Source organism: Biomphalaria glabrata, chromosome 14 (genome assembly GCF_947242115.1).
Source record: "Biomphalaria glabrata chromosome 14, xgBioGlab47.1, whole genome shotgun sequence".
In the NCBI taxonomy this organism is placed as follows: domain Eukaryota; kingdom Metazoa; phylum Mollusca; class Gastropoda; family Planorbidae; genus Biomphalaria; species Biomphalaria glabrata.
This window is the reverse complement of record NC_074724.1, coordinates 6,587,234-6,598,843: the sequence shown is the minus strand read 5'-3', so window position 1 is coordinate 6,598,843 and position 11,610 is coordinate 6,587,234. Positions and strand designations below refer to the sequence as shown.

Genomic DNA, 11,610 nt, shown 5'->3' with positions numbered 1-11,610 from the left:
TTATTTCCTAAACTTACCGAATGTGATGTTTAAAATTTTACTTTTTCCATGAGCTATATCATTCCTTGCTTCATTTCTAATGTTTGGAAACATTGACACGTGTACTGTATAATTGCCAACTGTTTCCATTGTAACGTTATAACAAAACTGGCAAGTAGCACTGTAGTAAAATACGTCATGTAACAAAACATCAGGCCAGAATTTGGAGTTGGACGCATGCGTAATTGTACTCAACACCTAATTGAAGAGAAAGAAATCAATAGCTAAGTTTTAGCGTAGAAAACACAACAAGTCTTATATTAATATTAGTTAATAATAAAGAGGCTCTAAACAAGTCAAAAGACAGGGAGGAATGGAGAAGGACGGTCGACGAGTCTTGCTTGTTGCCCCAACGGTTTAACAGACTAAGGGATAGGTAAAGGTAAAAAGAAATGTTAGTTTGTTTAACTTAAAATTTATTTGAAGTTGACGGTGAAAGGAGAACCTAAATCGACCACTGGAGGATCATGGTAGTGTCTGGGAACGGCAAAATATGTAGGTCGAAAGTGGGACTGCATAACCACCTAAAAAAACCGCTCTCATTAATTTGTGTACTCGAAGACAAGCCTTAGTATATAAAACTATTATATTAATATTATTATTATTATAATTTGCAAAGCAAGTCTTCTTTGTTTTCTAAAAAAGATTTAAAAAAAAAAAAGAAAACATATACAAATTATTTTTTGAAAAATGAAAGCTTTTATTGTGTGTCTTTGTATCAATTAATTTGGATCAGTCATGTAATTAAATTTGTAAAAGATAGATAGTCTTAAAAGGTTAGAAAGACAGCTGGTGTATAAAATCAAAGTGGTACACCCAGGCAGGTCGAAGGCAATTTTCAATATTTTTAGAAAAAAATATCAGAATGAATTTATTATTAAAGGCAAATGACAGAGAAGAATTGAGAAAAAAGTTTACAGGTCTTGTGTGGTGCCCCAACGGTCCTGCGGAACAAGAGATAGGGGAAGGTTAAAGTGAAGTTTAATGTGAACCTCGACTAACTAATGCTATGTAACTACTATGCTCCAATCAGAACTATGCCATTACATGCGAGTTCCAACAGCTGCTCGGCCTTTAAAGACGCTCTTGAAATAACCAAGATACGCTTTTCAAACCTTTCAAACGTTTATTTACAAGGTAAATGGTCGTCGAGTCTTCTCTCCAAGCGTCTCTGTCTTACGTCCTTCCTAGCGTCCCTGAACATGTCGTATTTCCTGTCTAATTCTATCTACTCTTTTAGTCTCGAGATTATTACACACAATTACTCTAACTACATATCATAACAGTAATGATTATCCAATTGTTCTGTAAGGGTCAATTTCGTATTCAAAACCTCAAGAAGTAAAATACTGTTCCGTATAATTTAAAAAGAAAAATCCTCCCTTACTTTAGATCAGTGTTACATAGCCATAGGAACACTCAACAGTTCACGTGATAATATGAAAAACTACTTGTAAATTGTTGTTTTAAATAATATTTTACTTGTATGCGTGCTAATAGATTTTTTTCTCTTTAAAATAAAAGAAAACATTTTTTTTTTGTAAATGTAGTAGTTAGTATGACAGAAGATACTTAACATAGAAATACAAATGTAAAAAAAAAAATTATTACAAAACATCTGAAACCATTTGCATAAATGTGTTTGAAATATGGTTGATTGTAATCTTCCTTACTCAAAAGCTTCACATGTTTGTGAACATTAATAGTGAATTGTTGTAAAAATGCTTGCATAGTTAATTTTAAAAAATTACAATTTTCGCTTTCAGAAAAGAAAAACGTAGCCGTTGCATCAGAAGTTTCAATGGTATAAAATATCCTGATGTCGGGTTTTCAATAAATTTTCTAGTTTACGGCATCTAAACGGGATGGACGAACGGACGGTCTGACAGACAGACGACACAGAAACTAATAGCGTCTAAGCCCTTTCGGAAGCCGCTAAAAAGGAACTACCTAAATTCGAACTAAAGCCTATACAGGCTTCGCAATGTTTTTCTCTCCTGTATAAGTTGGACAAAATCTTACGATTAAGAGAGATTCGAGTGTATTTCAAAATGAAAAGTATTATAGTCGCCTCATAGCACTTGTGCTTTTCAGTAGGTACAGTTATTATATTTTGTATTACCTATAACTGTCATACTATTTTGCATCTTCTTTTTTTCTTCTTCTTTTGTTGACCTATGAGTAAAAGGCCTTAGTTATGTATTTACGATATGTTATTTTTGTTTCTAAATTAAAACTTTTACATTATTAGTTCAACTACGACTCTATTAAGTATGACAAAGTTATAGTTATATCCCCAGAGGCTATAATTAGTAGCCTACGAAAATATAATTACTGATCATGCCAGTTTCCGAGTTACAACTGAAATTGGATCTAAAGACCCTTCTTCTTCTTTTTCTAGCCAGCTTTTTGCTGCTGAGCTGTCAGCTCTTTTGCAGACTGTGCCAAGGAAAAATAGTATGCAGTTTTCTTTAGTTGTTCAGCACTGCCATTCAGGGTGTTGGTTATGTTGAGCTGTAGTGGTAGTGGGGTCTACCTAAGGTGGATTAGGAAGGGGCATAAAAAAAATATGGTTTACAGTTTCATAAGGCTGGGCACAGTGTCTACAAAGGGGGAGTTGTGTGGGATTTATTTTATTGAGATGGTAAAGACCCAAATTTGACGCATTATCGTCAGAAAGTGTCATTATTCCAGCACAACGACTACTCGCTTTTCTTTCCCATCGAAAGTCATGTACTTGTGAACTCCTGGTTGGGGTTAGACATGACACATAAACATAATTCTTTCAATCATTCAAAGAGAAGCAAGAGATGAATTAACAACAGAATATAACTTTAATAAAAGTAATCAGGATAACTGGAGTGGTAGGACAACGCATCAAATGTTAACTAGTAAATATGCATAATTATGAAAGCAGACTTCTAGAACACCTATACGATACGACCAGGCTCCAAACCCAGGCCTACGCCTACGTCAACGATAACTAGCTCTCCATGGAGGTCGCTCCATCCCAACCAATCGACCAAAGAAATAACAAATAAACCTAGAAATCGTTACCTCTTACACCCAAGATTCTGTCACATGCCATCCACAATACTACATACAAACACAATCACCACACCCAGTCTTCATCGACATTCGAACCCGAGATCCCGTGGTTCGGAAGCCCAGTGTTTGAAAGCTAAGCCACGACTGCCCAATCTTGTCTAAGTGGTTAAAAATAACGTAACGATAATATGTTTCAATTTCAAATTTATGTGTGTACTCATCAACTCGATTATTACATCAAAAATATTTAATAAACGAAGGTGACAGTTACAACATCGGACACTGTTTCATTACCTTATGAGCATTGCGGTGTATTGTAAACAAACAAACTGCCTCGGGGAATATTTTCGTTGTGGTACACAAAATGTCGACATTCTCTTCAGATCTTGATTGACAAGTCAAGTTTTCAACTTTACCTGTTTGTTTTATTTTTTTTTATTAAAAAAGAAATATGAAAAAGAAAACAGTAAATGCACATATATTTTAAACACGTTTTACAGTCGTAGTGAAGTTTTAAAGTAGCGTGGATACCTAAGACTGATTTTGACAGAATCGATTTTTTTAAACATAATTGATTGCATAAGAAAGTACATTCTTCATGAACCTCATTCACATATCGTGAAAAAACAACATTTAGCCACGTGACTCTATATGTCTTCTATACAAATTATGTAATCCATAAAGGCTGCCACGTGATACGTATTTTTATAATGTGGCTAAAAGTGTGTTTATTTACGATTGGTAAATGAGGTCCATATCATTTTGAACACGCACACAAAGTTGAAAAGGTTAAAAGGGTTTCTCCCTTGATCTTAATTTAAAAATAACGTATACATTTTAGTTTTGTACCAGTAACTCACAGTTTTGTCTTAATGGCAACGCGAAAACCTTCTCTCAGATACCCTTTGTGGGGATCCATAAAAGTACAACAGAGCCGCGAGCATCGTTTTAGCATGAAATATGCTAAAAGACAATTAAAACGATGTAAGCATAAAAACAATGTCAATATCTTTGATTGCTAGGCACTGGACAGAAACCATTCTTTGTGCGTAATTTGCATAGTAATTAGTATGTGATAACATGAGATATTGTATTTCCTGTACTTACCGAATCTGATGTTTAAAGTTGTATTTATTCCATGAGCTATATCGATCCGTGCTTCATTGCTAATGTTTGGAAACATTGACACGTGTACTGTATAATTGCCAACTGTCTCCAATGTAATGTTATAATAGAACTGACAAGTAGCACTGTAGTAAAATACGCCATGTAATGAATCAGCAGGCCAGTATATGGAGTTGGACGCTTGCATAACTGTACTCAACACCTGATTGAGGAAAAATATTTCATTAGCTATGTTTAAGCGAAAACAAATTAAAACAATTTTAGTACATTTAACTTATATTTAGTTTGAAGTAGACGGCGAAAAAGAACCTAATCGACCTCTGGTGGATCATTGTAACAGTCCTCTAGATGTGGCAAAATAAAAAGGTATATGTGTGCTCTCTTTCATCTTTGTACTCGAAGACAGGTCCTAGTATATAAAACTAAAATACTATTATTAGTTCTGAATCAAGTCTTCTCTGTTTTCTAAAAAGCTTTTTTTTTTTAAAAAAAAAAAAAAAAAAAAAAACTTTAAAAAAAAAAAAGCTTATATTTTGTGTAATTGTAATCAACTAGTTTGCATCAGCCATGTAATTAAACTTGTGATAACCCGAGTTCGAACTTCTGAGTTAAAACCATCTCCTGCTTCTCACTGTTTTTTCTCGCCAGTATAAGTTAGACAGTTTAATTCTCTTATTATTCAAATAGTTTCGAGTGTATCTCAGAATCTTCTATAAATAATTCTCTTCTTTCAAGTGTTTGGACGAGAAGTAAAGGAAAGATCACTGTTTCATTTCTGGGGATAGTCCACAAGAAAACAAGAGTAGTATTCACATTACGGATGACTGGCTGCGCGCTTGACTGTCGTTTAAATTTATCAAACCCTGCCCGCTCCTATCCCCCTTTGTCCTTCGGGAGGTTTGGACTAATCTACTATGTACACACACACACACACACATATATATATATATATATATATATATATGTGTGTGTGTGTGTGTGTGTGTAAATAGTAGGGCCGGACTTAACCATTGTGGGGCTCTATGCGAAACGGATTTCGCGGGGCCAAGTTTGGGTAGGGAAGCGGATAATAAGTGAAATTTGTATTACAAAATAAATTCGTCTATGCATTTTTTTCAATTTTTACTACGTAGAGAATTTCTTTACGAGCCTTGCGTGTAGCAAAGTCATACAGTATATCATGATAATTCTGTTCTGTTTCCTACATAGATCAAGCTTAATAGCAAGAATTACCAAATGTTACAATTATCTTTGAGAATTGTTAACCTCAAGTAATTCTTCATTAGTTTTAGGCGCGAGAAGCTTCTTTCACCAGATTACACAGTTACGGCTAATACATAATGCCGTTTTTATTTACTGCCAGTAGGATTGACGTTTTTCAAATTGAATAACATCCCAAAATGACAATTTTTGTCTTTATTATTCCGTATATTTTAAGGACTGTTTCGTATATTTTGCGATTTCGGGAGATTTTCAGGAGCTCCTTGTAATTCGACAGTAGGGCGAGGGAAATCTGTTTTATGTTATAATAATAATAATATTTTAATTAATAATTTTTACACCTTGAATTAGAGCGGGTCCTATTAAAGTGCTGGTCCTTTGAAAGTGCTGGGTCCACTGCGGTTGCATAGGTTGCAGTGGCCTAAGGCCGGCCTCAAAATAGCGGCGATGCCGGTCGACTAGTAGAGAATATATTTCTTGTTCCATAGCACTAGCGTTTTTTGAGTGGGGACAGTCATTATATTTTCTATTACCTATAACTGTCATACTATTTTGGATCTTCTTTTTTTTTTCATCTTTTGTTATCCTATGAGTATAAGGCTTTAGTTATGTGGTCGAGAGGCTAAGTGCGCTTGAACTTGGCTTGGCTTGGCTACCTATGAAGGGGGCTCGAGGTTCATCACCCGACTCGAGCAGAGTTGTGTTTGCTGAGCGCCAAAAGGCAGCACGGAAGAACTTCTCCCAGATATCCCCTTTCTTTAATGGTCCGCAAATGAGATTGGACCATAGCGCTCTAAGCATGCTATAAGCATGAAAGTAGCGCTATATAAAAGCTATAATTTATTTATGTATTTACGATATATTATTTTTGTTTCTAAATTTAAACTTTTAAGATATATATATTTTAAAAATAAACTTGTACATTATTACTTGGTTACTACGATTGTTGGATCCATGGGAGTTCTAAAAATAAATAAAAAACAGTCTTTATCGAATTACGAATCCAAGACCCCACGGTTTGGAAGTCGAGCGCTTTATCACTCAGCCACGACTCCACCAACTTGTCTAAGTGGTTACACGTAACGTAACAATAATTTGTTTCAATTTCAAATTAATTTTTTACTTATCTACTCGGGTATTACATCTAAAATATTTAATTAACTCTTTCATTGCTAATTGACGATGCCAATGTTGAATCGACTCTCATTAAACTAAGTGTGTTTTTGGATTATAAACTTTAAATTTGCGTTGTGTAAAGGAAGCATGCATTCTCCTATAACCCAATGTCAAATATAGTATTTTCTGATAACAAACAAAAAAGTTATTGAAGTTTAATCATAACAGGATAGTGAAATACAAATGAGCAAAACGAAAAATACCATCGCAACGAGGGAAATAATTACGGAGAGAAACAGTTAACGAAGGTGAGAGTTACATCATCTGACACAGTTTCATTACCTGATGAGCATTGCGGTGTATTGTAAAAGAACAAACTGCCTCGGGGAAAATGTTCGTTGCGGTACACAATATATCGACATTCTCTTCAGATCTTGATTCACAATTCAGTTTTTTAGCTTTACCTGTTTGTATTTTGAATTGAAAAAAAAAAAAGTTAGCATTAAATACACCTATATTTGTAGACACGTTTTAATGACTTACATACCAGTATCACTCACCAGCATTACATGATAGACAGTCAGACAAGAGTAAGTAAATAGAATATTCCTAAAAAAGAACATACCTTAAACAAAGACAGGTTGACAGGTTGATCAGTTTTATTATTTGCTCTTTAAACAACTTTCTCTTTTTATAGCATCGGGTCGCCATATGGGGTTGAAAATTATACACAATGTTGTGTTATGCATTTGCAAAAAAAATATTTCCGCTTTTTATTTGTAAATTTTACGTACTAAATTTTTATACGAGATTTTTTTTTATTGTAATTGCAGTTTGCCACTTGTATGTAAGGAGTAGGAGTGATTTTTCATTCTCGATAATCCTTCATGGATAGCCGTAACTATTTTGCCTTTAACTTTTGTAAGGACTGGTTGAAGCTTTGTTGATATCAGAGTTACACTTGATCGTTCGTTTTATAAGATAAGATAAGATAAGATGTCAAATAAGTTAACCATACTTTGCATCTCCAGAAAAACGTTAAACCGTAGTTTCAGCTATATAGTAGCTGCATGGATATTCTTCGTCTTCTTCTTTAGAAAGCATTATGGCTGCTGAGCTGTGAGCTCTTTTGCAGACTGTGCCAATGAAAAAAAGTGTTCTGTTTTAGCTGCATGGATATAAAATTCCCTGCTGCAGGGGTGAACGACTAAATAGAAAATATAATAAACTTAATTATAAGTACGCCTACCTACATGTACGTGTATTTATTTTCTATGCATCGATATGGACTTGACATTAATTTAAAAAATTGTTTTCATCAAAGCTATTAAAAAGCACCCTAACGTTAGGCAGCCGACCGATAGTGTTTATCAAATAACCTTTAAAAACCAAATCATTCAGACATTAAGTGTCCCAAAAAAAAAATCACGAGACATTTATAAAATATTCATTTGGCATTAAAAAATGAAAAACATTGGCAGTTGGACTACGATACAAAAGAAATGACTAAGAGAGTCTTGCTATCCTTGACTTTAAAAAAAAAATATGACAAAAATGGAGGAACATCTTGAAAAGGCTGCTTGATGTCACATTGTTTCTAGCAAAAGCAGCTTTTGGCATTTCATTACCATATTGACAATGAGTATTTATTGAATGAAAGAATTGTATTGTTAATGTGATCGATCAAGTAGAGAAAGAATAGTTATAAGAATGAAAAGCAGCGATGCCAAGAAGACTTAGAATGAGTTTAAAAATATAATTGCTTAGCAAACTTCGTTAGCTTCTATACTTATCAGTTCACGACACTTTGATATCTGGTCTGACACTACACCTGAATTACCACACACTGAATTCGGACTATTAATTCTGATATCTTAAAATGCCCTGAAAAGGATGAGCTTGAATTTATGATGTGACCAGCTCAGGGGAATGTCAATAAAGTTATATTTTCTTATACTCCAAACTTAAAAGTTGTTGTTTTTTGTATGGACTAGAAGACCATTAACTCAGTTTTTGTTGTCAACATTCTTTTTTACAAAAAACTTTAATCTTAATCTGAACGTAAATAGTATTTATGTGTCAGACGCGAATAGCTCAATTTTTTTGTCATTTCTCTATAAAAGAAGTTACTAAAGTTATCTACTATAAAACCACAAACCTATGTATACCAAATAATATAAGAATTTGCGCACTATTTACAGTATATTTCAGGTAGGTTCTTTTAAGTATAGCACACCAAGTATCAGCATTGAGAAAAATGCCGGTTCTTTTCTTTGTGCAACGCTATTCGCTATTACCATAATTACCGTATAGATCTTAATTAATCTATGTATTATCATATTTAGATCTAGATATAAAAACTAATGCAATAGATATAGCCTGTATGAATGCGTTGGTAATATTATAGGTGTAGAGCTACATATTATAGAAGACATTATTACTTGGCTTGTCTTGGCTACCTAGAAGGGGGCTCGAGGTTCGACACCCGACTCGGGCAGAGTTGCGTTTACTGAGCGCCTAAAGGCATCACGGAAAACCAACTCCTAGATACCCCTTCCACCCCCCGCCCCGCACTGGTCCACAAATGAGATTGGACCAAAGCGCTCTGAGCATGCTATAAAAAAAAATCATGAAAGTAGCGCTATATAAAAGCTAGAATAGTATAATAATAATGTTTTGGAAGTTTATTGAAAGTAATGCGCGAGCTATTAAAGTGTTGACCAAGCTAGAAGTGCTTCTTTTTCTTTTCTTTTTTTTTTTTAAACATGACAGCAAAAATGTTACAGAGGGTTCTTCTAAAAATTTAAAAAGGAAGAAAATGTTAGAACTATCTTAAGATACCGGACTTAATATTGAATAAAAGTAAGAGATGTCAATACTTGAGTGCTTTTATCAGTATCTATGCTGAGCTTCAACTAAAATTGGAAGATATCACTGATTTAAAAAAAGATATTTAAACCGTATTTACTATTTATTTGTTTTTTAATTTCAGCATACAAAATAGATGTGTTTATGTTCATTTTAAAACAAGTAGCTTTATAGGCTGATTTTTCGAATATAAATATCAGCATCAAAAGTTAATCTTCAATAAGCAAAACACTGGACAGTATTACCATTATAACCTTTCGTGTCTCATGTTAAAGATGCCTTTAAAATTGAAGTACTAACAAACACGACTTTCATATTTAGCAATATGGTCTATTGAATGTATAATATTAGAAGGTATTAATAGGCTTTGATAAAGTTATTGATAAGTTTGCAATTTTGAGATCCAGAATAGGGAATATTTTTTTTCAAGAGCATTTTATTCGTTCTTGTACGCTTTAAAATGTTAAGCTTATAAACCTTTTTTTTTTAGTTTTATTCTTTTCAATGTATTTTTTTAAAGTTTGAATTCATTCAGACGTCTTTACAACCATGACAATATAACATACACTATTTTCCGAAAAAAACGTCTATAAGGTCTAATATAGACGAAGGTCAATGTTAGACTGTCTATTTTTCATAATCTTATATATTTATACATGTATAAACTATTGATAAGTTGTCAACAACTACTGATGAATTTTCCAAAAAAACAAAAAAACAAACACTTTCAAAATAAAAGCGACAATTATTTAACATTTATTTAAACAATCTATGACTGTTGGGAATTAGCTAACGAGAATTTTTTTTATTTAGAATTAAGAGATGGTGGTTGGGGGGGGGGGGCACAATGAGCTGACCCTATTGACACCACTGCTTCCGTGTCCATATGAGAATACTAGGCTAAACGCTAAAATAAGTCATAAGATATTAAGATAACCTTTTTTTTTCAAACTTACTATATACTCGAAAACAACACTGTAGAGTCTGTGTAAAGTCGTCAAAAGAGAAATAGCCGACTGACCAGCATACATTGCTATCATTGTTTGTAGATCTCATAGCATTTTTTGCTGTTAGTAGTACTTTGTCCTGGACATAGTGCATGTTGCATATTATGCTATTCTTTTTATACATAACACATATCGTGTCATTCATATTACAAATACATAAAATAAAATTATTATAAACAGCAATATGACTTATGTTTATTATTGTAGAAGCATGTTCTGAAATGTGTAATACAGCTGTTGATCCTTCTTCGACATATTGTGGACATAATTGCGCATCTGTGAAATAAAAAAAATGTGGGTAAAATTGTAATTACCATTTAAAAAAAAAAAAACTTAATTAAAATCAATTTATTACAAGTTTACTTTAAAGTTTATTATCTACCCTAATTTCAGAGGAAAAATATGTATTATACAGATGATTTTAATACAATATTTAAAATGATTATATCAATTCACTATGTCTGTTTATCTTCTAGGTTTGCACTAGTTATTTACACTCAATTTGAGATAAAAATCGAAATTTTGCACAATTATTTCTTCAATCTGACAAAATAAAAATCGATATAAAAAAAAAAACAAGGTTACAAATACAACAACACAAAAGCTAGCTCTTGAAGTGGTCAGCTCTGGCAGGTAAAAATGCAGGTTTAGTTTATTTAGAAAAAAATGTCAGAAACTATGAACAACAAACTAATAAAAACAATCTCCTGCTTCCATGATGTCTTTATTTCTGTGAGGCTGCTGGAAAATAGTATTTGTTAAAGTCAGCTTGTGGGCTCTGCACATTGCTAATAACAATGCACCATTGCTATTGCAGTGACCTATTCCGTGTTTGCCCAGAACATTACTCCAGGTCTTTCAGTCAGAGCCTACCCTGGCATTGAAGTCGCCCAGTATTATGAGTTTGTCTTTGGCGTTTTGTTTATTGCAGAGTTCAGATCCGAGTAGAAATTTTCGTTGATGTTGTCTTGGTTGGACATAGTTGGGGCATAGGCACTTATTAGAGTTGCAAGTCGCCTTGAGGTCAGGGTAGGTGTAAGGTCATTAGACGGTCATGCATGCCTTTTGGTAATCCTGCTAACTTGTTGACTTCACCGCAAAGGCAACACCAGCTTTTCCTCACTATTTTTGCCAATTCAGATCAAATTGTAGCCTGCGCCAACTTCTTTTAACTGTCCTCGCAAGT

General features: G+C 33.6%; 1 protein-coding gene across 1 annotated transcript; it reads right to left on the bottom strand.

Moving 5' to 3' along the window:
* On the bottom strand, positions 1-4,399 carry LOC129922814 (uncharacterized). The gene is made up of 3 exons (XM_056010304.1): positions 4,195-4,399; positions 3,382-3,503; positions 1-237 (listed from the first exon to the last, which is right to left on the bottom strand). The coding sequence occupies exons 1-3, from the start codon at positions 4,397-4,399 to the stop codon at positions 1-3; spliced, it is 564 nt and encodes a 187-aa protein (XP_055866279.1).
* Between the last annotated feature and the right edge of the window lie 7,211 nt (positions 4,400-11,610).

What these genes read in the sequence shown, in the direction of transcription:
- LOC129922814 (XM_056010304.1), bottom strand. Translation starts at nt 4,399, where the DNA reads ATGCAAGCGTCCAACTCCATATACTGGCCTGCTGATTCATTACATGGC. An exon ending in AACTTTAAACATCAGATTCG is followed by an intron (nt 3,504 to 4,194) that starts GTAAGTACAGGA and finishes TAAAACAAACAG; the next exon opens with GTAAAGTTGAAAACTTGACT. An exon ending in TACACCGCAATGCTCATAAG is followed by an intron (nt 238 to 3,381) that starts GTAATGAAACAG and finishes CTCTTCAATTAG; the next exon opens with GTGTTGAGTACAATTACGCA.